Below are 27417 nucleotides of genomic sequence, written 5' to 3' on the forward strand. Positions count from 1 at the left end.
ATGCCCCCTGAAAAAATAAAAAACAACAACAAGAGTTTCTCTGTCAGAGGCGACGAAGACCCCTTTCCCTCCGATTGCGCGATCATGCTTGAGCCTGTGCTTGTGGCAATCTCTTGTCGCTCCCACCTGGGAGATGAAGTTTCCTCGCTTTGGATGATTTGTCGGTTTTGTCGCTCGCTGCCGAGGCTACCTAAGGTGATTTAGAGGCTGCAGCAGCAGCAGCAGCAGCAGCAGCAGCAGTAGCGGAGGATCCAGCTGTGTTTACTGGACGGTACACATCTGCCGCTGTCGCTGTCCATGGTGCTGAATCCGGGCTCCAGGAATGGTGGAGACACTGAGTATCGCAGTGATCGGTGCTCCCGGAGTGGGCAAAACTTCTATAATCCGCCAGTTCATCTATAACGATTTCTCGGAGGCGTACACGCCGACCAGGAGCAGATATGTATACAGACCTTCGGTCATTCTGAACGGGAACATGTATGAGTTAAAGGTTTTGGACGTCCCGCCAATCTCCTCCTTCCCAGCAAGTGCCAGTCAGGTAATGTGGCTCACTTTAAGCAGATGTTTAACCCTTAAATGATTCTAGTTTTACCTCGCGAAATAGATAATACAATCCATGATTAAATACACACATTCATACACAGCACGTCTTTCTTCTTTCCACAAGGACTTCACATTGATTCTCATTCATTTTTCATTCATTTAGACTGCCTGACCTTTACCATGTCCAGTGTGTTCCTCACCCCTAATCCTAATCTAAGCTCAATTCGCACCTTAGTCCTAAACCCAAACCCTAACACTAACACAAAAACAACAGTACTTCCTTTGGGGTACCGGCTTTGGGCCCCATAAGGAGCAGCTGGTCTCTACAAGGTAGAATTTGTTAGGAAAATGGTCCTTAAACTGTATTAAAAACAAGGCGACACACACACCCACGCATGCACACACCCACCCACCTACACACACACCTACACACCCACGCACACACACACCCACCCACACAAACACACACCCCCACCCATACACACCCACACACCAATTCTCTTTTTCTAACTCAAATCTTGATTAACTAATCAGCATCTCCTGGCAGCTGCAGCCAGATGACAAAATAAGAACCTTATTTATCCCCTTTTCACTATCAGATGCCTTTACTAGTTGCTATGGAGACTGACTTAAAGCCTTGGAGCATCACTTTGTAAACAACACCCCCTCATGAGGAAATTATACATTTTTTTTAATCAATCACAAGATTGTCTTTGGTCGATTTCTGACTACAATACGGTGGCACTCAGAGTCAGGTGCATTCAGATGAGCTGCTGATATGATGTTGCTGCTGCATCTATTTAAACTCTCTGTGAAAAGAGAGCAGACTGGCCTTTTATCCACGGCCAGGGGTCATCTGCTACCTCTGTTTAGTAGAAGACACGTTTGAATGAAGGGATACGTCGAGAGAAGCCTCTCGGTGTCTTTCTGTGTTTTTCTTTACTTAGACATTTTAAAAGCAACTGAATGTCCTTTAAAGTTTCTCCTTTCTGTTGCCAATCACTCAAATGAGTGTATTTAAAATACTGCCTGTCGCAACTATTTCCAGTGATGTTTTGGTACTTGTCCTTTGATGAAAAAATAAAAAATAAAAAACAACATAAGAATTTCAGGACATAGATTGTGAAGTTTCAATAACTTGAATTAGTTTTACTGGGCTTTAAAAAAAATCTTGAGCACCAACCCTCCAAGTCTTAAATCCCGTCTTTGTGCTGCCGTTCCTCTGGTGTGGAAACACAAAGAGGGAATTTGGAGGAATTTAGACGGCTTAAAGAGAAACCCACTTTATGTGTCAAAATCAGACTTCAAATAACCATTAAACATTTCTTTGTTATTCTCCATACATCCAGTGCTTGGCAAAAGTTTATTACCTCCTGAAAATTTTCACTGTCGGTTTCCAACCACAAATTTACTTTGTTTCATTTGGATGTTGCTTAAAAGACCAAAAAGAAAAAAGGCGCATAAACATCAAGATAAAAACAAATGAGGCTATGTTTTCCAAAATGGTTTACAAATAAAAATCTGAAAAGTGTGTTGTGCATTTGTATTCAACCCACCTGATTCAGTATCTTATAGTTTGACTTTGACTGGATCACGGTGCCTCAGGATAACTCGTTAATAATCAGTTTTACTGTAGCTGTGGCTGTACGTTTAAGGTCGTTGTCCTGGTAGAAAGTGAACCAAGGCCTAAAACTCGGCGTTTCAAGAATCAAACAGATTCCTTTAGTGATTTCAGAAGTTTAGCTTCATCCTTGTTCCCGTCAACTCTGGCATAGCCTGTCTTTACAGAAGAGAAGCATCACCACAGATTCCACTATGACGCTGCCACCTCCATGTCTCAGCGTGGGGACGGTGAGGTCAAAGAATTTGATTTAAGTCTCATCTGGCTAGAACCTCTCTGCTATGTCCTCTACATGACTTGTGGAAAACTGTAAATGAAACTTCTTTGAGCTTTTTTTCCAGCATTGTCACTCCACCTTTAAGGCCAAATATCTGGAGAGCGCTATTGATCCTTGTGCTCTCAACAAACTCTGTTCTCTGCAGATCCTCCAGAAGGACCATGAGCTTCTTGGCTGTGTCTCTGAATTATGCTCTACTTATCAGTGTAGGTGGGTGGCTGTATCTTGCAGTTGTGCAACACTCTTTCTGTTTTCACATGAGGATTGTTAGTGCACTGACAGATATTGAAAGCCTGGAATATTGTTGTGTAACCTGATACTGCTTTAAACATCTCCACTGCTTTACGTCTGAGCGGTCTGATGTGTTCCTCCATGATGCTGTTTGTCCTCCAACAAACCTCTGAGGCCTTCACAGAACAGCTGGATTTAGAGTGAGATTAAATTACATGTGAGTAGATTTAGGTTAGAATTTCATTGGATTGATGTGGATTTTTTTTTTTAAATGTCTTAGAGGTTGAACACAAATTGGCACCACACTTCCAGCTACTGTAGAGGTGACCTTGCCTAACTTTACACATGGATGTGGACATGTCATTAACTCTCTCTAATAGCCAGTCAAGTGTGTTTTAACCTTGCACCAAAAATCACATCCCGTCTGCGTCGTTTGCAGGGTCTGTTCGACTCTTGTCTGCAATGACTTTCATCAGAGAAATTCACCCAGGTCAGCACACCAACCTGACAATTACTGCGGCAGAAAATGTCCTCTTTTCTCTCAGCTTCATTATAGTTCCTGCAAGAAAAGCTGTGGTTATCCAACGAACGGGCAGCAGGCGGCGTGTGGGCAGGCAGAAGGGCCCTGAGCAATCCACCTGTCACAATTACAGCTTTTCTTCCACACCTAATGTTTCATCAAAAGGTAATAAGAGGTCAGATGTCCCCTGTGTGCCATCAACAGGGAGATTTTATAATGTTTCGTTCTTATAAATGTTGTCACTCGGAAGAACGCAAAGGTGAATGTGAACAAAAAGCAGGAATAAGACGAGATGAGTCTCTTGAGGTTGAACTCTCTAAAGGTTGAGTCGCATCAACAAGCTTCTGGTGCATCAGTGTTACCGGGTCGCTTTTGAGAACCTCAACTGAGGGCTACTGTCACATTTTTGTCAGACAGATCGGTGGGGCCTTATTTGCAGAGGAACGGACCTGGAAAAGTCTGCCCTCTGCTCCTGTTGTGTCCTGCTTGTCCTCACTTTGTTGATGTCCTCTGGCCACAGGCAGAGCACTGACTGGGCAGCATGTCTGAGTCACTGTGTCTGTCTGCATTGACCCCATCAGTGGAGACACGTAACCCGAATCAGGGGCTGTGGGTATACTGAGCAGCAACAAAGAACAGTGATTGAAATTTACTCGCAGCATGTAGCAAATTGAATTAAAGCACCGTTCCCAGTTACAATACTGCAGGGAATAGACCACCGTTGGAGGTCTGAGTGGCTGCAGTCAATTAGGCATTTTCCAAAGAGCTTAATGGACACCATCAGAGTAACAGTGACCGAGCGAGGAGTAATCTGTCCTCTGAAATTTGTGATGAATAAGCCGAAGGATGCGTTGAGTCAGTACGCCTCCATGCTGATGCAGCCTGGCAGTTTTTCATCATCTCAGATTGTATTTAAAAGGCTACTTGTGACCCAGTTTCCACCAGACTTTCATGCTTGCTATAGTCCCGGATTTCTGTTATTTTACTGAGATGGCTTAATAGTCTGTTTGCTTCGCAGAATGCCTGTTTGCTGCTGATAGCTTCAAGAGGACAGCTGTCACAGTGCGGCCATAGGATGTGGTGACAGACGGATTTAAGCTTGATAGAGCATTCAGCATGATGGGTCTTGTCTTGTTCTGTCTCTTATTGTTTTTTTTTCTTTCCTTGTGCTATATCTCCATGACTTCCACCCACTGATGATGCTCCCTCTCCCTCTCCTCTCTGGACAGTTTCTCAGTTATCTCTCTAAATGCTCACTGTGTGAACTGTGCAGAAATTAGAGCATTTTATGTAACACGTTGTGTCGTTTGGACTTTTGTGGAAGAAGTTGGAATATGCACCCATCTGTGAAGAGATTCACAAGTTATCTAAAAGCTGAAAGGACGCAAAAGTTTTTTTTTCTTTTCTTTTTTTTTTTTTTTTTTACAATAATCTTTGTCTTTTGTTTCGTAACTCTCTGCATGTGAAACAGCTCAGCAAATTTTGATATCAATAGTTTCTGCTTTCTTTTGCAAGCTGCCATGCTTCCCACAGACAGAGCAGTGTGACTATATTGTACCAGAAAAAGTTTGTTTTCATCCTGGTTTGTCTGTGTTGTGTTTTTGTTGCAGGTGGGTCAGAACTCCATGCAGAGCATTAATCCATCAGCATCTTTCCAGAATTTGCTCCACTTCATGCATAAACACACAACGCACAAAAAGACAGGGAGATTCAGCTTTTGAGGAAAACGTTAGGAAGACCCTAAAATGTACTATTGTAACTTAATGTCCAACTATTCAAATTTTCAGTACTTTTCACACAACTTGCTGCTCTCATTTGCAATGAACAGTAAAACTGACAACAGGTGTTTGGTCCATGAATCAACTGATACATTTCCTGGTTCAATCAGAGCTGGTACTTAAGCAGACCTCCTGATCAAGCTGTTCACGTTTTGACATCGTCTCAGACGGAAGTAACAACTGAGCTTAGAGTGCCACAGAGTGTCGTCAGCCGGTTGTAAGAAAGAGATACTGGGAGAGTCTCTGAAGTGGACGTCCTTTGGCCACGTCCCACACTGACGACTGCTTCCTTGTGTACAGTGCAGCACAGAATGATGAGCGCCACTCAACTCCTGGCACATTTAAGGGAGGTGAGAGGCCAAGTGTCACGTCAGACCATTTGAAACTGATTACATCAGTGTGGTCAGTGCTGTAGATGACCTGTAACACCAGGACCAGGCGTCATCTTGCCTGGTCCAGAGAGCAGTTGAGCTGGATAAGGTGATGGAGACGTCAAGGAGAGCGCAGCACATCAAGTTACAGTGTGAACAGATGTGTCTAGTGAACAGAGGTGTTTTTTGTCCAGGGCTGCGTTAGAATGGATGAAGTGGGGAGATGGATGTGGATCCAGATTAGATGAAGAGCATCTGTGAACATTAGTTTTCAAGTCTCAGTCTTGAATAATTTTCACCCTCTGGTAGGTTTTCTTCCAGGATTGTCCTGATTTCATTCTGTCCATTTTCCCATTAACTCTGACCAGCTTGTCTGTCCTTCTAACACCAGAAAACAACATTTACCTCTGACCTTTTGTTTTTCCACTCTGTCATGAAGGAAAGTTTTGTGTAGTTCAGGACTAATAGTTGTCCTGGGGACTGTTTCTCCCCTCTGAGCTGTAAATCTCTGCTGCTTCTTCAGAGTCTGGACCCAGTCTGATTGCTTAGGTCAAGGGTCACTTTACACTCCAAAGAGCCATCCATAACCTCAGTCCCTTATGTGTCCACTTTTGATGCAGTGTGCTCTATGAAATGTTGATGAGTGGAAAATTATTGGAAAAAAGAACATACTGTATTTTCCAACCCAACAGCAAGAAAAATAAATCTGATTTAAGCATTACATTTAGTGTCCCTCTGTTGTAGCAATGCAATGTTATCATGCCATCAAAATATTGAAAACCGCTGAAACCTGCATGTAGTTGGTTCTGTTGTTAGGTACTGGGGTTTTTGGTTCAGTTTTAGTTGTGGGTTGGGTTCCTATTTGTTCCTACCACTAGAGGGTGCCAGAGGCTGCCGTCCCGGAGGGGTGTGTCGAATCTCCCGACACACCGGTTGCTGATCACTCATCTGCTCGGATGTTGAAGAGGAGCTGACCGACACTCATTCAACGCCTGAGTGTTAACCTGCAATGGTAGCCCGAGCCACTGAACAAGAGCCTCTCTGTGTTTACCTGAGTTTTCCTCTCGAGTAAATCACCTGTTGCTTGTCACTTTCAGGTGCCGCTCTGGAAACGTGGAGTTCCCTTCCGAGAACTTGTCCCGCTTGTTCTTACCTGTCCGCCCTCCGCCGCAGCCTTCTCCCTCTGGACCCTCAAAGGACCCACTCGAAGACCTACCCGATCCTACGGCCCGGAACCCTTCCCCCAGCTCGTAATCCACCTCGCCACAATGTGTCATTCAGACTGCGAGCCGTTCCCTGGGAGACGCTTCCCCGCCCGCGATACATTTCTCTGATTTCTTTGTAAATAAACCTTTAACGGAACATCTATTCTCCTGTCGTGTTCTGCATGTGGGTTAGGAAAGTTGAGCCAAACATGACAGAACACTCAGGCCAAAATCCTAGCCCAGCGGACGCGATAAGGAAGACTTTATCTGAACAACACTCTCTAATTCAGTCCCACGAGTCCGCCCTGCAGGAGCTGAGTGCTCGCCAAGCTGAAACCAATCGCCGCTTGGATGAATTAACCACATTTCTACGGAATTCTCTTCCGCAACCCCCGGCACCAGAACCAGTCGCTACTCCGGATCCAGTTCCACCGGCCAGAACCACGTTTTCTGAGATCCGCCCGCCGACTCCTGAAAGGTTTTCTGGAGATCACAACAAATGTAAGGGATTTATATTACAGTGCTCCATAATATTTAATCATTCGCCCCAAAGTTTTTCACATGATAGCTCGAAGATAGCTTACATCCTGTCCTTACTGTCTGACCGCGCCCTATGCTGGGCTGAGGCCCGTTTTCCCACACCCACTAATTATGGTTGCTCTTTTGATGAGTTTTTAAAAGAGTTTAAACAAGTTTTCGGTCAGGACCAGGACACAGCCTTTAACTCACGGGAGCTATGGAATTTGAAGCAAGGGCAACGAACCGTTTCGGATTTTGCCATAGACTTTAGAATTAGAGCAGCCGCTTCCGGCTGGGATGCCGCAGCTCTTAAAAGTGCGTTTTTTCACGCCTTAAACGAACCGATAAAGGATGAATTGGCCATCCTTGATGAACCGCAAACTTTAGAGCAGTTAATAGCTCTATCTATCCGACTGGATACCAGGATCCGTTCCCGAGTCAAAGAAAGAAACCGAAGAGTCTCTGCGGTTAAGATGTTTGCTGGCCCCTCGATTACTCTGCCTGAATCCCCACCACCAAGGGCTGGCGATCCCGAGCCCATGCAGATTGGCCGCACTCGCCTCTCTCCGGAGGAGAGGCAGAAACGCATGGTTTCCCGGCTATGTCTTTATTGCGGGGCCCCGGGCCATTTTATTGCCACCTGCCCGGAGCGTTTAAACCGTCAGGTCCGCCAGTAAGAATGAGGAGGCTGGCGGACCTCCCTCTTAACAAAGAAACTCCTCGCCTGTTACTGCCGGCAAACCTCGCCATCGGCAGCCATGATTTCCCGCTGTCTGTTTTCATTGATTCGGGGTGCGAACGAGATCTTATGGACACAGCATTAGTCCACCAGCTGTCGCTAGAGACCGTTCAGTTGCCTGTTCCGCTCCGAGTTACAGCTATTGACGGACAGTCGCTCCCCCGAATCACTCACCAGACTAAGCCGCTGCGTCTCATTATTTCCGGTAACCACAGCGAGTTGATTTCTTTTTTTGTCTTCCCCACCGCTAACTCATCTGTGATCCTCGGTTTTAACTGGTTGCAACGTCATAACCCACATATTAACTGGGCTGACAAACGTCTTGAGTCATGGTCCACTTCCTGTCATGCTTCCTGCCTCCGCTCTGCGTTTCCCCCAGGTCCTCCCACGAGGCAATCTGAACCAGCAGCCTCACTAGATCTGTCTACAATTCCCTCAGAGTACCATGACCTGGCACCAGTTTTCAGTAAAACCAAGGCCCTTTCACTTCCTCCCCGTCCATATGACTGCGCCATCGATCTCCTACCCGGAGCACCCCTTCCATCCAGCCGTCTCTATAACATCTCCCGACCTGAGCGGGAGACTATGGAGAAGTATATTAAGGAGTCGTTGGCTGCAGGTATCATCCGCACATCCTCCTCTCCTCTAGGGGCGGGATTCTTCTTTGTGGGAAAGAAAGATGGCTCTCTCCGTCCCTGTATTGATTATAGGGGTTTAAATCAAATAACTGTTAAGAATAAATATCCTCTGCCCCTATTATCATCTGCATTTGAACCGGTCCACGGCTCCACCATTTTTTCCAAACTAGACTTAAGAAACGCTGCATCATCTTCTTCGCATTCGTCAAGGTGACGAGTGGAAGACGGCCTTCAAGACTCCGTTAGGTCACTTTGAGTATTTGGTCATGCCTTTTGGTTTGTCTAATGCCCCTGCTTTTTTCCAAGCACTTGTCAACGACGTCCTGAGAGACTTCCTTAATGTTTTTGTTTTTGTGTACCTTGATGATATTCTCATCTTTTCTAAGAACCTCTTGGAACACCGTCGCCATGTCCGCCTCTGCCCTCCAGCGGCTCCTGGAAAACAGACTGTTTGTGAAGGCAGAGAAATGTGAGTTTCACAAAGCTTCAATCTCCTTTCTTGGTTATATTCTAGAGGGCGGGCAGATAAGACCCACAGAGGAGAAGATCAAAGCCGTGTTGGATTGGCCCACCCCGGACTCACGTAAACAGCTCCAACGGTTCCTAGGATTTGCTAACTTCTATCGTCGTTTCATTCGAAATTACAGTCAGACTGCCTTACCCCTAACATCACTAACTTCACCAAGTCCAGTTTCTGTTGGACCCAAGCAGCGCTGCATTCAAGAGACTTAAATCCCTGTTTGCGTCTGCACCGGTCCTTGTTCAACCCGACCCGCAGAAGCAGTTTATTGTTGAGGTTGATGCCTCTGACACGGGGGTAGGAGCAGTCCTATCACAGGTTTCGAACACTGACGGCAAAACTCACCCCTGTGCCTTTTTTTCCCGTAGGCTTTCTCCCTCGGAGCGAAACTATGACGTGGGCGATAGAGAACTGTTGGCCATCAAGCTGGCCTTAGAGGAGTGGCGGCACTGGTTGGAGGGCGCTGAACATCCCGTGCTGGTTTGGACGGATCATAAGAACCTGGCTTACCTCCAATCTGCTAAGCGACTTAATCCTCGGCAGTCACGCTGGTCCCTGTTTTTCTCCCGGTTCAATCTCACCATTTCCTTCCGTCCTGGTTCTCGTAATATCAAACCTGATGCCCTCTCACGTATTCACTCTCCAGATGACTCCGACAGAGTTTCTACCATGATTCTGCCTCCTAGCTGTGTGGTAGCGTCAGTTTCTTGGGAGATCGAAGATCTTATAAGACAAGCCCAGCGAACCGAGCCCACTCCCGAGTCCTGTTCCCCAAATAAAATTTATGTTCCATCTACAGTCAGGTCCCGTTTTCTACACTGGATCCATTCCTCTAAGTTTTCTGCACACCCGGGCATCAGCCGTACCATCGCTCTTATTAACCGGAAGTTTTGGTGGTCATCTATACATAAGGATGTTAAAGAATTCGTTTCTGCCTGCCCTGTTTGTTCTAGGAATAAATCCTCCCACCGACCTCCCTCGGGCCTCCTCCAACCTTTACCCGTCCCCAAGCGCCCATGGTCGCATTATTACATTGATTTTGTCACTGGCCTTCCCTCTTCTAAAGGTATGACAACAATCCTTACCATAATAGACCGTTTCTCTAAGGCCTGTCATTTAATTTCCCTCCGTAAACTACCATCTGCTTTTCAGACAGCTCAATTACTGGTTAAACATGTTTTTCGTTTGCATGGCATTCCAGTGGAGATTTTGTCTGACCGAGGACCCCAGTTTACGTCACAGGTATGGAAAGGTTTCTGTTCAGCGCTTGACGCAAGAGTAGCGCTGACATCTGGGTTCCACCCACAGACCAATGGCCAGACTGAGCGTATGAATCAAGAACTGGAATCCTCTCTCCGTTGCCTCACATCCACCAACCCTGCTGACTGGAGCATTTTTCTCCCATGGGTGGAGTATGCTCATAATTGTCATGTTTCTGCAGCCACAGGTCGGTCCCCCTTCGAAGCCTCTATAGGGTATCAGCCACCGCTGTTTGCGACTGAAGAGGTCGACATTGCCGTTACATCGGTGCAACACCACATCCGCCGTTGTCACAAGATCTGGAGGGAGACGGTTCACGCACTCAACCGCACAGCTGGCCAAAACAAGAGGCTGGCTGACCGCAGGAGGATCCCCGCTCCTGATTACACCCCGGGCCAGAAGGTATGGTTGTCGACACAAGATATACCGCTAAAATCTATGTCCAAGAAACTGTCTCCCAAGTTCATAGGTCCTTTCGAAATTCAGTCTGTTATTAACCCTACTGCAGTCCGCCTGCGCCTCCCTCCCTCCCTGCGCATTCACCCCACGTTCCATGTTTCTCGAATCAAACCCGTCCAGACCAGCTCGCTCTGCCCTCCTTCCGAGCCCCCTCCTCCTCCCCGAGAAGTTGATGGCCATCCGGCCTACTCCGTCCGCCGGATCGTGGACTCCCGTCGACGAGGTCGCGGCTGGCGATACCTCGTTGATTGGGAGGGCTACGGCCCGGAAGATCGTTCCTGGGTCCCCGGCTCCTTCATTTTGGATCCATCCCTTATAAGGGACTACCGTCGTTCGCTTCAATCCAGCTCTTCTAGGCCGCCAGGTGGCGACCATTAAGGGGGGGGGTACTGTTAGGTACTGGGGTTTTTGGTTCAGTTTTAGTTGTGGGTTGGGTTCCTATTTGTTCCTACCACTAGAGGGTGCCAGAGGCTGCCGTCCCGGAGGGGTGTGTCGAATCTCCCGACACACCGGTTGCTGATCACTCATCTGCTCGGATGTTGAAGAGGAGCTGACCGACACTCATTCAACGCCTGAGTGTTAACCTGCAATGGTAGCCCGAGCCACTGAACAAGAGCCTCTCTGTGTTTACCTGAGTTTTCCTCTCGAGTAAATCACCTGTTGCTTGTCACTTTCAGGTGCCGCTCTGGAAACGTGGAGTTCCCTTCCGAGAACTTGTCCCGCTTGTTCTTACCTGTCCGCCCTCCGCCGCAACCTTCTCCCTCTGGACCCTCAAAGGACCCACTCGAAGACCTACCCGATCCTACGGCCCGGAACCCTTCCCCCAGCTCGTAATCCACCTCGCCACAATGTGTCATTCAGACTGCGAGCCGTTCCCTGGGAGACGCTTCCCCGCCCGCGATACATTTCTCTGATTTCTTTGTAAATAAACCTTTAACGGAACATCTATTCTCCTGTCGTGTTCTGCATGTGGGTTAGGAAAGTTGAGCCAAACATGACATCTGTATTATTTTTCAAAGTTTCCAAGAGTCATTTAGGAAAGTCCAAAGAGCCACATGTTGTTCTATGAAATGTTATGAAATGTTATCACAGTGGAAGGAGATGAACTTAAAATACTGACTCATTTAAATTATTTTACTCGTAAAACTTTTTCTTCCATTTCATAATTATGTGTCACATGGTTTCCCTTCTATCACATGAAATCCCATAAAATCCTTTGCAGTTGGTGGTTGTGGATACTTGTCCAAACTACTTTATCTTTGTGTTTCTCATATAGCAGAAGCCCAGGTTATTTTCTCTTTTTAAAGCATTAAATAAGCATCAATAAGTTATAATGAAAATCATATTTACTCCCTTTGCAGAGTGTTAAACAAAAAGAGTAGACCTGGATCATTCACTTGTAATTACTCTTAGTTCTAGAGTTTGTAATAGATTTTCATAAAACCTTCAGGGAAACTAAACTAAAACATGTTTATGTATATTTTTTCCATCCTTCTGTATCATCCATGTGCTAAAAGAGAAAGACATGTAAATGAATGAGACTGAAGATGATAAGTGGATTACATAAGCTTTGGACAAAGCCAGACTGATCCCAGGTTTACAATCCTGACAGCAGCTTCATGTGCAAACCAATCCTTTCAAACTCTTCTATTCCAGCAGTTTCAGCCGGAACAAGAGGGAAGTACTAAAGCAGAGAGTCAAGGTTTCAAAACAGATCCAAGATCACTTCAGCCTTCTGTAACACATCATAGTACTCCGAAAAAAATATTTTACTCTGTCTCCAAAGAGGCAAAGACACTGAGGACTGATATATCCTGCCGTCTTTGATGATTCTCCAGCTATAGGTCATCATTGATTAATTGAAATTTCACCTGCGGGGCCTGTAATAGATTTTATGTGCTAGTCAGGCGCTGTGGCCTTTGCATGACACGTCTCTAATTGCTCATCAGCCTTTCCCCACCACGATACACCTGGTGCGCCAGCATTATCCGTCACAAATACGCTTACCATTAACGGCCGCTCTTCTTCTTCGCCGGTCCTGACACTCAGAGATGCAACAGCTTTTGTCTTTGCATGCTGGAAACTGACCAGGGCCCGCTGTTGTCAGGGAGACACGTTCTGTTTGGGTCTTGAGGAGCGAAGGATGAGATGCTCTTTTTCCGCACTGGTAAGAAGGCCGATTGAAGGATGTGGAGCCACACTTTGCTGTCACACTCCGCACTCTCTCATCCCACAAGCATGCTCAACGCTCTCTCGTACGCACATCGGCACACACACACACACGCATACACGCACACACACAAACAAACAAACACACACACACATCCTGATGTTTTGATTTATGCTCATCAGCTGTATACATGCTCCAGCATTGGTTTTTGTTTATTTGCTCTGTTTCTTGCTTGGCTCTGCAGACGTAGTGTTGCTCTACGTGTAAGCTCCGCCTCCACATTTAAAACCAGGATTTGGATGACAAAGAGATACGAGATGAGAACACAAGCTGCTATTTTTAGGCCAGGAGATGCGAGGCTGCAACTGAAAGCGGCCGCCGTGTGCATCTCATATCTTCAGCTGCCTCAGTTAGCATTGAACTGTGATGAAATGCTTTGCTAAGGACAGGAAATATGCATTGTTTACCTGAGAAACACAACAAAATGGGGATTGGAATAGCTTTGGATTCTAATAAAGTTACACTGGGACTCCGATATTTGCAACCTCAGAGCCGACGTGAGGTTGCATGAGGCCAAAAGCGGAAATACATTTTTGTTCAGCGACATCGTGTCCCCCATGCACTGCTGCTCCAGTTTGTGGTTATTCTCACATTTAACACAACTTATTTTACAGGTGACTAATGAGGCAATAAAGTATTATATTGATTGAACAACTGGTTATTTTTACTCCTCCTAATTTTAACCTTTCTGTTACAACTTGTTGCTCTTCTTCCCACTTCAGCTGTTCTTACTGGTTTCCAAAATTTAACCAAACAATCCCTTAGGTTAGCCAGAAGAGCATCTGTCTCAAATTATTTAGCTGCTACTTAAAGGAATTAACAGCCACAACTCAATCAGTTTCATATGTTAACAAAAGCTAAACTGGCCTCATGACATGTCAATGAAATGAACTCAACTGAAGAAGAGTTTTTGACCTTTCCAAAGCATTAAACGAAGCACTCAAAAAAGAGAAAATAATTACAGTCTATTTGGATTCTAACTTATTGAAATAATCAACATCTACCAGTTTGCAAAAGATTATAGAGGGAAAAATCACTTCTGATATTAAGTAATTGAGGCTGATTTACCTAAAAGTTATCATCTATTTGCTAAATCGTCAAGTAAATAGTTTTTTTATGGTCCTGTTCAGATTTATAAAACATAAATTAAGGGGAATTTTTTTTTGGACGAATAAAAAATAAACTGAAACAACCTGGATATCCATCACTTTGGCCAGAAGAACAGTAAAGGTACAGCAGTGTGTGGTTTGGATAGAGAGACAGTCCCTTCAGCTCCAGCAGTGCTCTCTCAGCAGGTGGCAAAGGCGTTTGGGATCTCCAGGTGTGTTTTACAGCGACACATTAAAAGACAGTCACTGACAGATGCTGAGCATGTTGACCCTGTGGAGAGAAACAACACTCTTTGCAGGAACATAACAATAATAGCTGGACTTGGTGTGGGCCACACAGTAGGAGAGTTGTTAGAACTTTTGCTTTGCAACAAGAAAGTTCTGGGTTTGACTCTTGGCCTGTGGCTTTTCTGCATGAAGTCTGCATGTTCTCCTTGCGCCTGCATGGATTCTCTCTGGGTGCTCTGGCTTCACATTCCAAAAATTGTGAATATTAACTTGGTCTCTAAGTCTTGGTCTCTTGTTTCAGGTGTGCGTGTGTGTGTGTGTGTGTGTGCGTGTGTGTGTGTGTGTGTGTGTGCGTTTGCATGGTTGTTTGCTTTGTGTGTGTCTGTTTTGCCCTGGAGACGTGTCCAGGGTGCACTTATTTTCATTTGTGTTTCATTACTGTATTCCTGGTGTTTTTTCCCGTTAGGTTTCCCATCAACACGTATTTCTCCTAAATCCCTATGTGTCACTTTGTGTTTACTAGTCGGTATTTCATCAACTCCCCATAATCATATTCCACATACAGTTTCAGTACATACAGTTAACTGGACATGCCTAATGTCCAGTAATCACCTACTGAGCAATTCATCCCCCCGTTTTTAGACTTTCCTTGTCAGATCCTCTTGTTGTCCAATATCTATTGTTTCCTCTTGTGTTCTTGAATTGATTTCAACGTCTTTTGTGTTTCCTCCTTCTGTAAGTTTGTTCTCCTTTCTTGAATAAATCACTTACTTGCTTGCATCCCGGTCCTCCACTACTGCGTAATTAATAATAAAAACAAGTTAAAAGAACACAAACACATATTTTATTTAGGAAAACAAGGCAAGAACAATGTTGTATTTCTGCTGAAATACTCAAACGGGCAGGAGAGCAAAGACTATGGAACTGATCGATTTGTTAACCTAGTCTGTGTGAATTCATGCTCTTTTGGGGTCCTAAAGTCAGCAGGTAGGGCAGATGGCAGCAGTAATGTCTGCCTCTACCCTGAGTCACTTCTTAATGGTGCTAGATGTCTTGGAAAGAAAAATTGTCATATTTACACCTGTTTTCTCACCGTCCCCTTCCTCGTTTTGCCTGCAGTTCTTCCGTACATCTCTCCTCCACGTCTCATCAGAATCATTACCATCCCACTCATGTGAGACTGTTTCTTCCTGTTGACACGGACCCATAAATAACTTCTTCCAGGCCCAATGAAGGCAAATTCATTCTCATCAGCATGCTGACATTATCAGTAACATCACCACGCTGATCATCGCCTTTTCCCCTTATCTTACGCTGTCATAAATTATCAGCTGCATACGTGGGAGGAGCAGCATGCTGGCATGAAAAAGACATTTTTGAATGTGATTAAATTTCTCCTTTTTGAATTAAAGATCTGGTGGAAAGGAGCAAAAGTACAGAGAGCAGCATCAATCAAAATCAAATCAATTTGTGTTTTAGTGCCACACGTTGGTCTTATCAGCTTATCATTTATAGTATGTCAGACAGTCTGGATTTTGATATTTTGATATATGCTATTGAAAGCCAGCATTATACAACATAAGATGGTTGAATAATCTGAGATGAATTAAAGTGTATCAATCAGCAACTACTAAACTCATTTAATCTGAGCTGCTTCCAAAATCAAGGGTTTCAGCAGACTGTGATTATGAATGGATTATAATCTCTCCTCTTGCCGTTCTCTTTCAAAGATTTACACTTTTATATATTGCTTCCAGATTTATTGCCACACCTGTTAAAAATGTGTCTCATTGCGGCATTAGAAACAAATCCCAATGTAAATGTAAAAGGATTCCTCCAACTCTCAGTGTAAGAGAACTGCAGCAAAAAGCTGCATCACCAAGTCATTAGATTCTACTTACATGTTAGAAAAAAATAAACGTCTAGTTTGCCGAATGGAGAAACTTAGAGAAAACTTTCAGTAATAAACGCTCAAGGTTGGAGCAGTATTAAACTAAATGAATGCTGCTTATGAGAAAAAAAGCGTTTCATGCCCACTGTTAGATACAGTGGATGATTTGTGATGCTGGTAACTCATTGAAAATGCCTGGAGATTTTAAATAATCTGTATGCCTCCTCTACAAAACTTATCATCTAAATTGGTCAGTATTTTGTCTTTTAACAGGAGGAGCAAAACATTTCTTCTTTGCTCATCTCGGCCCCTGGACTTAGATCCTGTAGAAAACGTTTACAATAAGCTGAAGAGATTGTATGTGCGGGGAGAGATTTCTCACAGAGGAGAAATCTCTCCCCCCCCTCTGAGTGATCCAACATAGTGAATTGTTACAGCTACAAAAATTGTTGGCAGTGGTGCCAACAATTTTAACAACTGAGATTAGAAAAAAATAAAATCTTGGAGTATTTTTTCCCCTGAAAAATACCACTTACTTAAAAATCGGATGTCGATACATTTTCAGATGGTTTTACTGCAATAAAAAAAAAAAAAAATCATTGCAGTAAGGTGTTTTAAATAATAATTTGTTTAAATGTAGTTATTTATGAAATCCTATTTGCTAGTGTTATTGGAAACTATTATTGAAATGTTTGTCAATGAAAAATCCAAAAGTCCAAACCAGGACAAGATCCTCTCTCTCTCACAAGCAATACTTTTCCCAGCAGCCATCCCAAAAACAAAAAGTTGCCTCTCTGTTTGTTGAAAGGATTAGAAAAGCATGCAAAGTATTGCCGCAAAGCAAGTGGAAGACACTTTTTCTTACCAATCAGTTACCTTTCAAAACATGTAGAAAGACGTGAAAGTATAAGTTGATCAAAGCTTCCCTGCTGTGTCTCTTCACATCAAACTGTTCTGAGTAAAAATAGCACCACTTGCTAAGACTTTGTTGTTTAAAACAACTTTGTTGTTATGACATGCTGAGTCAGTTTTGCTTCACTGTCTCTCACAGGTCGGCTATTGGGAGGAATTTTTCCCTTTGATTTGCTGGAAAACCTAGATTCAGATCTGCCAAAGATGTGAGACTGACCAACATTCCCAACACTTCCAGTGCTTCCATTTCTTCTGCATTAATTCTTCAGTTTAATTTAACAGCAATGTGCAGTTAAGAAGATTGAATTTTTTGAGAGCATAAAAATGCAGACCAGTAATAAAATTATAATAAAATCATCAGTCTTTGAAGGAACACATTTTTCCATTAGTACATTTACTGCATGGGAAAGGCTCAGAAGCAAACGTTTTCCTGTTTTTCTGAACAATTTTGTTGAGCTGCAAAGTAAATAACAAGATTGAACCTTACATAGAATATACATAATATACATATACATAAAATATTATGAAATTGGTGTTGAAAACAGAAAATTGAAACACGTACTTGATGAAATCCATTCGCCCATTTCCTGCGCTTGCTTCATGCTTGCAGCAGGTTCACAGAACAGCTGGTGCCTGTTTCCAGCGGTCACTGGGGAGGAGATGGGGAGCATTCTGCACGAGCCGGCTGTAAATCCCAGGGCAACACAGAGACACTCCAGGGCAAACAACCACGCATTCATAACGTCATTTCTAAATGCATTTCTAGAGGCCAGTTAACCTAACATGCATGTCATTGGTCGGTGGAAGGAAACTGGACAGACCTGAGCTTTCACAGAGGGAACAGGCTGAGATTTGAACCCCCCAATCAGATTACTGCCAACAGTGCTGCTAACCACGGCACCACCATGCTGACTGATGAAATCCTAAAGCTCCTTTCCAGTAATTGTATTAGAGTGGCTGAAATGATTGTTTCCTGTACGGTTCCCACTGTATCCACAGCATGGTAAGCTGAATTAAACATAGATGAGTTTCATCTGAGCCCATGGCAGTCTCAGAAAGCCAAGCCGCTATTAAAGCAGAGCTGGTGGTGACTCTCTGTCTTGTTCATCCCTTGATCCTTCTACTTTTTTCATCTTTTCAGCATTCTCTCAGGCTTTTTCTTGTTTTTATTTTTTTATTTTCAGCATCAGTTTTTTTCCTCCAGAAGATCCCTTTCCCCTCTCCTTCAAGTTTCTGGCTCCCTCTTTTATCAGATCAAATATTTATGAATTCATTGCCTGCCAGTTGAGGCTGTTGGCGTGATTTAACACAACACTTATGAGAGTTTGAGGAAACGCACCACGAACAGAAATGAGGAGGATCACAATGTTTTTATTGTAATGTGCTTTTAATTGCTCTTTGAAACTAACCATTATCAAACAAGACATTATTCTTTGCAAAGCTGAATGTACCATGGGTAACAAATTCTGATAAGGCAGTGAAAACAGTAAAATCCTTGCTTTGTTCTTCCTTTGACTGACTCAGAGTGATTAGTTTTGTCTAACATCGGTCATCATCCTTGAATGTGTGTAGCTAGGAGACCGAGCGGCGTTTTCTTCTCGGCGATCACCAAATGACTTTACATGAAGAAGGTGAAGCTCAGGGAGTCGTGTCAGCTTCAGGAATTCATTCACTGGTCACTTTCGCTGCATCAGAGGCATGCAAAATGTGATAAAGAGCCAAAGAGCTTTTAGAATATAAGAACACACAGCACATGCTGTTCAGTTAGCTGCCCACTGTAATCACTCTGGTGTGTAAGCATGTGAACCGCATTTTCTGAGAGGTGCTGCAACAACAATAATGCACGACTTTTACAATGCAAACAAAGGAACTTTCTGAGCCATTTCGACATTTTTCAGACTAATCCCAAAGAATGCTCAGATCTTCAAACCACATCAATCAGCAATCTACCTGAAGTTACTTAAAGTAGTGTGAAGTAGGAGGGAAATTAATGTCTGGTTGAAAACTAACAAAGCACATTGTCATAAACACTCCATATCTGTGGTGAGACATAGTGGTGGCAGCATCATGCAGTGGCGATGTGTTACAGTGCAGAGGCTGTTTGTTTGTTGTGTAAATCCCTTTTGCTCAATAAAGTTTATTGTGAGGAGAGGACAAGGAACCATTATGTAAGTAGACTTCAAAATAAGAGCAGGAATATAAACTTCCAAGTTAAAATGACTTAAGTCGATAACCAAAACGTCAACATAGATATTGAACATCAGTCGACACAACCGAGTCAATTAGCGCTTCAGAATTCATCCAGAAATTAATTTAGGGGAAGGTAGGTGTGCTACAGGCTTTCAAAGCTAGCAAAAAGGCTAGAACTAAAATTAGCTCTGTTATTAGCGCATTAGCAAATTACTAGAAGTGAGCCTACCACTGGCTCAACTGTGAGGATTTGGTTTTCTGTGTGTTAATTTAGTTCCTTGTCCCGGTTTCCCTTTGATTGTCCACAGCTGTCCCTGGTTTCCCCTGATTATCTTCCCTGTGTATTTAATCCCACCTGTATCTGTGTTTCCCTGTCGGGTCCTAGTCGGTTGCTTGTTGTGTTATTAGTCGTGTACCTTCCCAGTGTGTTTGAGTTCTTAGCCTCATCATTCACCTGTGCTACCTGGATTTCTGTTCACCCTCCTGCTTATCATTAAAATCATTTCTCACAACAACCTGGGTCCACCACCTCTATCCTCACCACCACCAACACAACCAATTCATGACAAAGACAAATCTAAAACAAAAAAACCAGCATCAACTAGCTGACAAAATATGTGCATAATTATTTTTTTTATTCTAATATATAAAACTTTAAAATTTAAGCAGTTTTTTCTTAAATAAGTCAATTTTGGGCACATTTTTGTGTTTTTCTCTGTCATTCAGGAATGGCTGGATCTGCGCTGCAGAGGCGTCCGCAACGCCAACGCTTACATCCTGGTGTATGACATCTGTTGTGTGGAGAGCTTTGAATACGTGAAAATGATCAGACAGCAGATAGTGGAGAACAGGTACATTCACACATTTCCCCTCATAATGATCTACAACCTTTTCACTTCATTGCTCATGTCTTAAATAAAGCTGCCTCATCTCTCAATTAAGCACCAGCAACAAAGCTTTTTAGTGTTACAGTTGCAATAGATAAATGTTTACTCTTTCTATGGTGGTATCTTTTAATTTAGCACCATCCTCCTTGAAATCTGAGCGACTTTGTTTTAACATTTGATGCATCGCTTCTCCACGAGGGTTGTCTAAGGCAGCACCAGCAGTTTGAAGATTATGTGGGGGATATTTCTGCTTTTATTTGACATGAAGGGAACAATGGGTGAAAACAAGGGTGATAAAATACAGATCCAAAGTCTCCTGAACGGCTTTGTGTCAACATACATGAGGCTAAAGGGCTGAACATCAAGGATCAGAAGAATACCTGCTTTGTTATTCACAACACTGGCACACTTGAATATATTTCCATATAGAGAGGGACTTCATTTGTTTGCTGTGTAGTACATGACCAAGCTGCCACCACAAAGTCCATCCTCCCCTCAGTTTTTATGGTTGGAGACAGAAACCCATTATAGGCAACGTGCAGGGTGTATGCAAGAGGAATCCCAAGCAGGAGAGGCGTGTTTTCACAGGACGCAGATCCCATGTCAGAATGAAAGAGACTCACCAAGCGCCAGGTGGGGACTAACCCGGTGTGGAGTTCATGAATAATGGAGGTATAGAGGGTTTCTCTCTCTGTAGCTCCAAAAGAACAAAATGTTGGCTTGAAATGATCTGGCTCTACAAAAATCTGCTATAAACCAGAGTAACACAGAATTTCCTCTCTTATTTCTGCAGCCCTCTAGCATGAAGCCTTCTTTTAGTTCACTGAAGCTTCTGATGGCGCTAGGTCCCTTCCCACATGGTTTTCATCAGAAGACATGAATTCAAACACTTTCACGTAGATTGTTTCTCTCCCTCTGAGAAATCAATGATTTGTGAAATGATTTTTAGTTTACGTGAGATTACTGAGCATTGCCTCGGGGTTTGAACTGTGCATCTGCCTCTTTTTATGTAATATTCTCCATCAAGCTATTGGTCTGTGAAAGCAGGTGTGGAAATATGCACTGACATGCGAATCATTGTCAGAGATTTACACTCAATTTGGGACAAAAAGATCTTTATTCATTAATAGAAGAAAAGATAAATTAATAATTCATCAGTTTTTGCAAGATTTTACCTCTGCATAATCTTTGCAGTTATTTTAGCAGAAGACATATTATCTGATTTAAAAGCTTGCAGAGGATTTCACCTCACTAATGCTCCAAATCTGTTTGTTAACTTGAATAAAATGCATAGCTCCAGCTAAAGCAATGCTAAAGAATTTCATTGCATTGTTCTAAGTAATCTCTATTTTTATTATTTGACTGACACAACGGATCCCTAAGCCAGCAATAAGATTGTAGTTATAATGTTTTCACCTCAGAGCCTACAACAGAGGTTTTAGGTTGTACTACAGGACTCAGATTTATAAAATCTTCAGCATGAATGACCTTAACTTGGGGTTTATTTGTCTTGTTTGTTTTTTGTGCAAAACATTGATCCAAATCTTGAGATTTGGTTAAATCTTCAGATCAGTGCCATTGCAGGGGGGACACGGGAAGCAGTATGGATGAATGAAAAAAAAACATTTACACAAAAGTGTTTCACTTTAAAGCTGGTTCATGCAGGGGTGGACACTCCTGGTCCTTGAGGGCCGGTGTCCTGCAACTCTTAGAAATCTCCCTGGTCCAACACACCTGAATCCAACAGCTGAATCACCTCCTAAGTGCAGTCAGGTTCTCCAGAGTCCTGCTAATGACTTCATTATTTGACTCAGGTGTGTTGAAGTAGAAATACATCTAAAAGTTGCAGGACACCGGCCCTCAAGGACCAGGCGTGCCCACCCCTGGTTTATAGTGTGTTTTGTTGCAACCTTAAGTTTGAAATAAGTTTCAGTGGAGTTTGAAAACAAAATATGCATATAGGTTTATGTCTGGTTGAACGATGTGTGTGCCAAGTTGATTTTTGTTTTTCTTTTTTGGGGAGGATTTTGTTGTAAATCATAGGGGGGCCCAGAAAATCTTTGGGAACCACGCCCATGCTGAAGATGAGTCGATTCAAACGTCTGACTGGAACTCTATCTTAAGGCCCAAATGTATGTCTTTGCTTGCCATATGTTTTCATATCCAGTAATACCGTAAGCAGCCTACTGCAGAGGGAGGCCCCTTGAGCCAGTGTGTGCTCTAATCTTCCTGTCCACCCCCACACACCTCAGAAGATGGGGACATGCACACTCACTACACAGCGACAACAGGTTTGACGAACACCCAGCTGATAGCTGTGCCTTTTGAAACCAACCCCTCCTTTTTTTCCCCCACTTCACATTCTCCTTCAGGGAAGGCAGCAGCAGCGAGGTGCCAATCCTAGTGGTGGGTAACAAGCGGGATCTGCAGAGGCAGCGCTTCATGCCCCGCAGGGCCGTGTCCGTCCTGGTGAAGAAGACGTGGAAGTGTGGCTACGTGGAGTGCTCTGCCAAGTTTAACTGGCATGTGGTCCTGCTCTTCAAGGAGCTGCTGGGCATCGCCGTGGCACGGGGCATGCGCCAGAACCATACTTCCACCCGTCTGCAGGGGGCGCTACAGAGGAATCGGTGCACAGTCATGTGACCCCTAGAGCTTCCTCCACCCCTTCTCATGTCTGTGGTGTAGCAGACCCTGGAGAAAAGGACTCTTTATCGTAATGGCTGGAAAAATACCCCGTGGCCTCCTGCTTAACTGAGCTGATTTTTCATGAGGTTTATTTGACTCTGCGCTGTAACGGACTCTGAAATTTCACACATGCTCATCTAACCACTTCCTAGTCTAATCCTGTGTAGAAAGGAGGAAGCCGATAGAAGCAACAGCAACTTGAGATCCAACAGAGTTATGTTTTCACACATCAGCCTGAAGGCTAAACATTTCAGGCCGGGTCTCCGAATGTAACACGACTCATACATCAGGTCTGTAACTGGGCCGGACAGCATGAAAGCTGTGTTTGTAAGACTCAAAACCAGAGAGCAGCAATATTATTGAGTCTTCCTTTTGGATTTGTCATATTCAGGATGATGAAAAGGCGCAAGCACAGATATGACACATTAGGATTTACTTTGAGATGCAGGCCAATAATGCACAATAGAAGATGACAAAGATAAAGAAAAAACAACGGTGCACTGAATACGATCAATAAGATTATTTGTTTCGGTGATTTAATTCAAGACGGAAAACTCATCTATCACAAAGACTGATATATTTCAAGCGTCTATTTTCTTCAAATTGGAGGATTATGGATCCCTGTGAATGGAAATGCACAATTTAGTTTTTAAGAAAGTTTGAATATTACACAAGACTGATTGAAAAAAATGTTTAATGCAGATATGTCAATCTAATGAAAAATATGCCCTATATTATATAGTACTGGCATTCAGTGCTTAGTTGGGGTTCTTTTTGCATAAATTACAGTATAAATGTCACACGGCATCAAGGTTACCAGCATGTGGTTTTGCTAAGGTGTTGAGGAAGTCCATGTTGCTTTAATAGTAACCTTTAGCTTGTCTGCATTGTTGGGTCTTGTGTCTCTTATCTTTTTGTCAACAATACTCAGACGTTTCTCTTTGGAGTTTAGGTCGGTCACATTTTGATTATTTAAGCAGGTATTGGTACTTTCAGCAGTGATACCAATGCCAAATCCTGCGGAAAAATTTTATTTTCTCCATAAAGCATGTCAGAATTGACTTTGGATTTAAGTAAACACAGTGGACCAACCCCAGCAGATGACATGGCACCCCATAATAATAACTCCCTCTGGGAACTTCACACTGAACTTCAAGCCACTTGGATTCTTTGCCTCTCAACTCTTCCTCCAGAATCTGGAACCTAAATTTTTGAATGAATTTCAAAATCTACCCTCCTCTAAACAGAGGACTTTGGATCAGTGAGCAACAGTCTGGTCCTCTTTCTACTTATACCAGACAGGATGCTTCTGTCAGGAGTGGGCTTATATGTTTTTCTTCTTTTGGACACGTGATACAAGAGTCTTAGTTCATGTACTGAGTACCTGCATATATGACTGGAGACTCTTGAAGTATTAACTTCAACTGCAGTCTACATCTTGTGAATCTTTCCCGAACTCTAGAATGGCCTTCACTTTACAATCTTGTCAAGACTGTGTGGAGAATTTATCCATTCTCCACGCTAAGTTCTTGATGTATGAGGCTGAAGAAGACTCAGTGAGTTGAATTCATGAATTCTATTTATTAATACCAAACTACAGCTGGTCCATTTTTCATGCTACCTTTAGGAGTTAGCAGGACAAAATGGCAACAAGTAACAGTTGGTAACTTCCTTTGTTAGCCTCTAAGCTACGCCCTAAAGAGGGCGTTCCCTAGTGTGTCACATCCTCCTCCCTTAACTTTGAAGGCGTTTCCTAACACGTCATTCCCTTTAACTTTAGCTTTGGAGCTAGTTAAAAGAGACAAAAGAAAAACACAGAATTACTAATTCTCAACAGCTGAAAGATATTTATTTTGCTTGTGCACCGTTCCCAGATACGCTTTTTTATGACACTCAACTTTCAATTAAATGCTTGGATGCAGCGTTCTACGAACAGCCAACCTTTATGGCTTACTTTCCAGTTACTGTTTGTTGAACAACAATCACGACCACACCAAAACATTTCTGTATTAGAAAATAAATTTTTATTGCTGTTTAGTTCATTTTTTTGAGAAGCAGAAGTTTAGATTTTTATTTGATGTAAACTATAATCATCCAAATTGACCAAACTAAATGCTTGAAATATATCATACAAAATTCAGTGAATCTATGTAACGTACAAATTCTACGGCTTTAATTGAATTGCTGCAATAAATTAAATCTTATAGAAAGGTTTTCTTAAAATGTACATAGATATGATTAGATGATATTTTATTTTAGGTCTGATGAATTAGCCTGCAATAGACATTCTTTCCCTGACTCTGTTACTGATTAGGGTAAAGGTTGTTCGTCCCAACCAAGGGTGTTTTAAGGTTGTCTTGCAGCTGAAAATACTGCAGTCCCTTATTATGATAAACTCTGCGGCTTTACACTACCATCTGCCCTCACTCAGACTTTGTTTCTGCAAAGTGTATTCAAACTAGGGACATTGGGACATGCAGGAGCATAAAATAAGAACCTGTGCTAGCATTGTGTATGTGTGTATGCTTAATGTACTTTAATTGTGGCCCCTGACAGATTTGCGGGAACTAAAATTCTGGACCTCAGTGGACGTTGGCATCCCCATGATGGTAGGTGTTAAAGTGTATGCAGGTATCTATGTGTGAAGGAGAGGGCAAGCCAAGGCAAAGGGAGGCGGTTTGATAACTGACTTTCAGGCAGGTAAGGGACAAACACAGCAGGATAGGGAAACAGATGTTGATACTTTGGATTAGAATGGAGCAATAAACCCCTGCAGCGATGCCCTCAACCGACTACACATCAATATATTGTATTGAAAATGCCTCTTGCAGTCGCTGTAATCCATGTGCAATGCACTGTTGCATCCTATAAAATTGCATAAACACAGCTCAGTGGCTCCTACATGAACCATCCAGGATGCAAATGGATCATTACTAAAGCTTTAACATCACTATTGGAATAGCGTCAAAGTGGCGATGTTGTGAGCAACTCTTATTTCTTTTGACTAGATCAAGGTAGGTACTTTGAGAACACATCTGACCAACTTGTATATAAGAAAAGCTCCAGAGGGATCATCTTGCATGCTATTGTTGGTAAAATCCAACAAGTCAGGGTTTAATTGCACTGATGTGAAAATGTGATCTTGTGTTTATTTTTTTGTACTACATGGTTTCCTGGCTCCACAGTGAGCAGCTGAGTGTATGAATGTTATCATTTTTCAAAGGCATGTGAGAGCACAAGCTCATGATTTCCTCCAAATGTAGTGCTAATCCTTCAGTGGGGCCAGATGGTTGCATTTTTTGTAGTAGTACAAAAAAAACCGAGAGAAATATGTAGCAGAGAAATGAGAAAGCAACTGTGTGTAGCATGAGTTCCCATCAGTTTGTGTGTGTGTTTCAGAATACAAAGGGCTACTGTTTGTTTCAGTTTTTTCAATCTGAAACCTTGTCTTTATTTTTAAGGTGTTGGTACTTTGAGTATTTTGTTTTTCTTTTTTGACATATGATGAATAAATACATGCATTTGAGAACAGCAATCTTGTTTGGATTACTTCTCAATCATTTGCAACAATCATGACAAATTAAGGATAATTATGACAACAATGCCATCTTGTGGTAAAGCAATGTTATCTGGACCCAGAGCGATGGGAGGCAAGAAACTGAGCATCTGATGAAAACCTGCCATGCATATTTGTCTTTATTAGTCAGGCAGACTAGATGTTCATTTTGTTACTTGATTTGGACTAATTTTTTTATTAAAGTCTTTGCAACATATTAATTAAGTTCTCATTTTCTCATTTTTCAGCATAACTTATGCAGCATTTATGTGCTTTCTATGCTGCATTATGAAGGTCTGGTCCAAATAAGTTCCTTCACTATTGATAAATCAGATGAAAAATGTTTTTTAATTGATGAATACAAACCAGGCTTTTTGGATTTATAATAAGACAAGAGGGAAGCCAAGGCAGTTTATTTGTAGAGCACAATTTCAGCGACAGAGTAATTCAAATAGCTGTTTAAAAGGAGAATAAAACAAACAAGCAAAAGTTGTTAGTGTAAAGATTTTACTCCATCTTCCAGTGTATGGTTGATCCTGAACTTTTTGAATGTCTTCATCAAACGGAAACTTTATGGTCAGATAGCTGGGGGTTCTAAAAGGACCAATGCTTCTACTGAGCCTCCTGTAACCAGCCAGAATCTTGTCTCTGTAGAAATCACGAAGTTAGGGTACACCTTGCTAAGAGTGTAAACACGTTCCTGTGCATATTTTTTTTTTTATTAATATGTATATTTTTTTCTTTTAATAAAAAAATAACTTCAACTTGTGCTCATTTTTTTTTATTCTTTTGAGAAGCTGAAGTGTTGTATAATATTTCCAGCAGAAAGAATGGTTCAAAGGCATAAATTATGATTATGATTTGTATGTCCAGGATGAGTGTACGTAAACGTATTAACAGTATGTTAATAAGACGGAATAAATGTGCACCATCACCTTTGCACTGTATTCAAATGACAAATGGCAGAAGACCAAATGCTGATAACTGATATAATTAATAATTAACTTTTAATGACAGTGAAACCTTCATTATATTTAGTACAGACACA

At 42.7% G+C, this 27417-nt stretch overlaps 1 protein-coding gene across 1 annotated transcript; it reads left to right on the forward strand.

The window, feature by feature from the left end:
- rasl10a (RAS-like, family 10, member A) lies at nt 1-25843 on the forward strand. The gene is made up of 3 exons (XM_044111767.1): nt 1-538; nt 19968-20092; nt 22501-25843. Exons 1-3 carry the CDS (start codon nt 323-325, stop codon nt 22769-22771), a joined length of 612 nt encoding a protein of 203 aa, XP_043967702.1. The 5' UTR covers nt 1-322; the 3' UTR covers nt 22772-25843.
- The last annotated feature ends 1574 nt before the right edge of the window (nt 25844-27417 follow it).

The sequence above is a fragment of the Gambusia affinis genome, linkage group LG03, assembly GCF_019740435.1.
Source record: "Gambusia affinis linkage group LG03, SWU_Gaff_1.0, whole genome shotgun sequence".
Lineage (NCBI taxonomy): Eukaryota > Metazoa > Chordata > Actinopteri > Cyprinodontiformes > Poeciliidae > Gambusia > Gambusia affinis.

What these genes read in the sequence shown, in the direction of transcription:
- rasl10a (XM_044111767.1), top strand. Translation starts at nt 323, where the DNA reads ATGGTGGAGACACTGAGTATCGCAGTGATCGGTGCTCCCGGAGTGGGC. An exon ending in TCCCAGCAAGTGCCAGTCAG is followed by an intron (nt 539 to 19,967) that starts GTAATGTGGCTC and finishes TCTGTCATTCAG; the next exon opens with GAATGGCTGGATCTGCGCTG. An exon ending in CAGCAGATAGTGGAGAACAG is followed by an intron (nt 20,093 to 22,500) that starts GTACATTCACAC and finishes ATTCTCCTTCAG; the next exon opens with GGAAGGCAGCAGCAGCGAGG.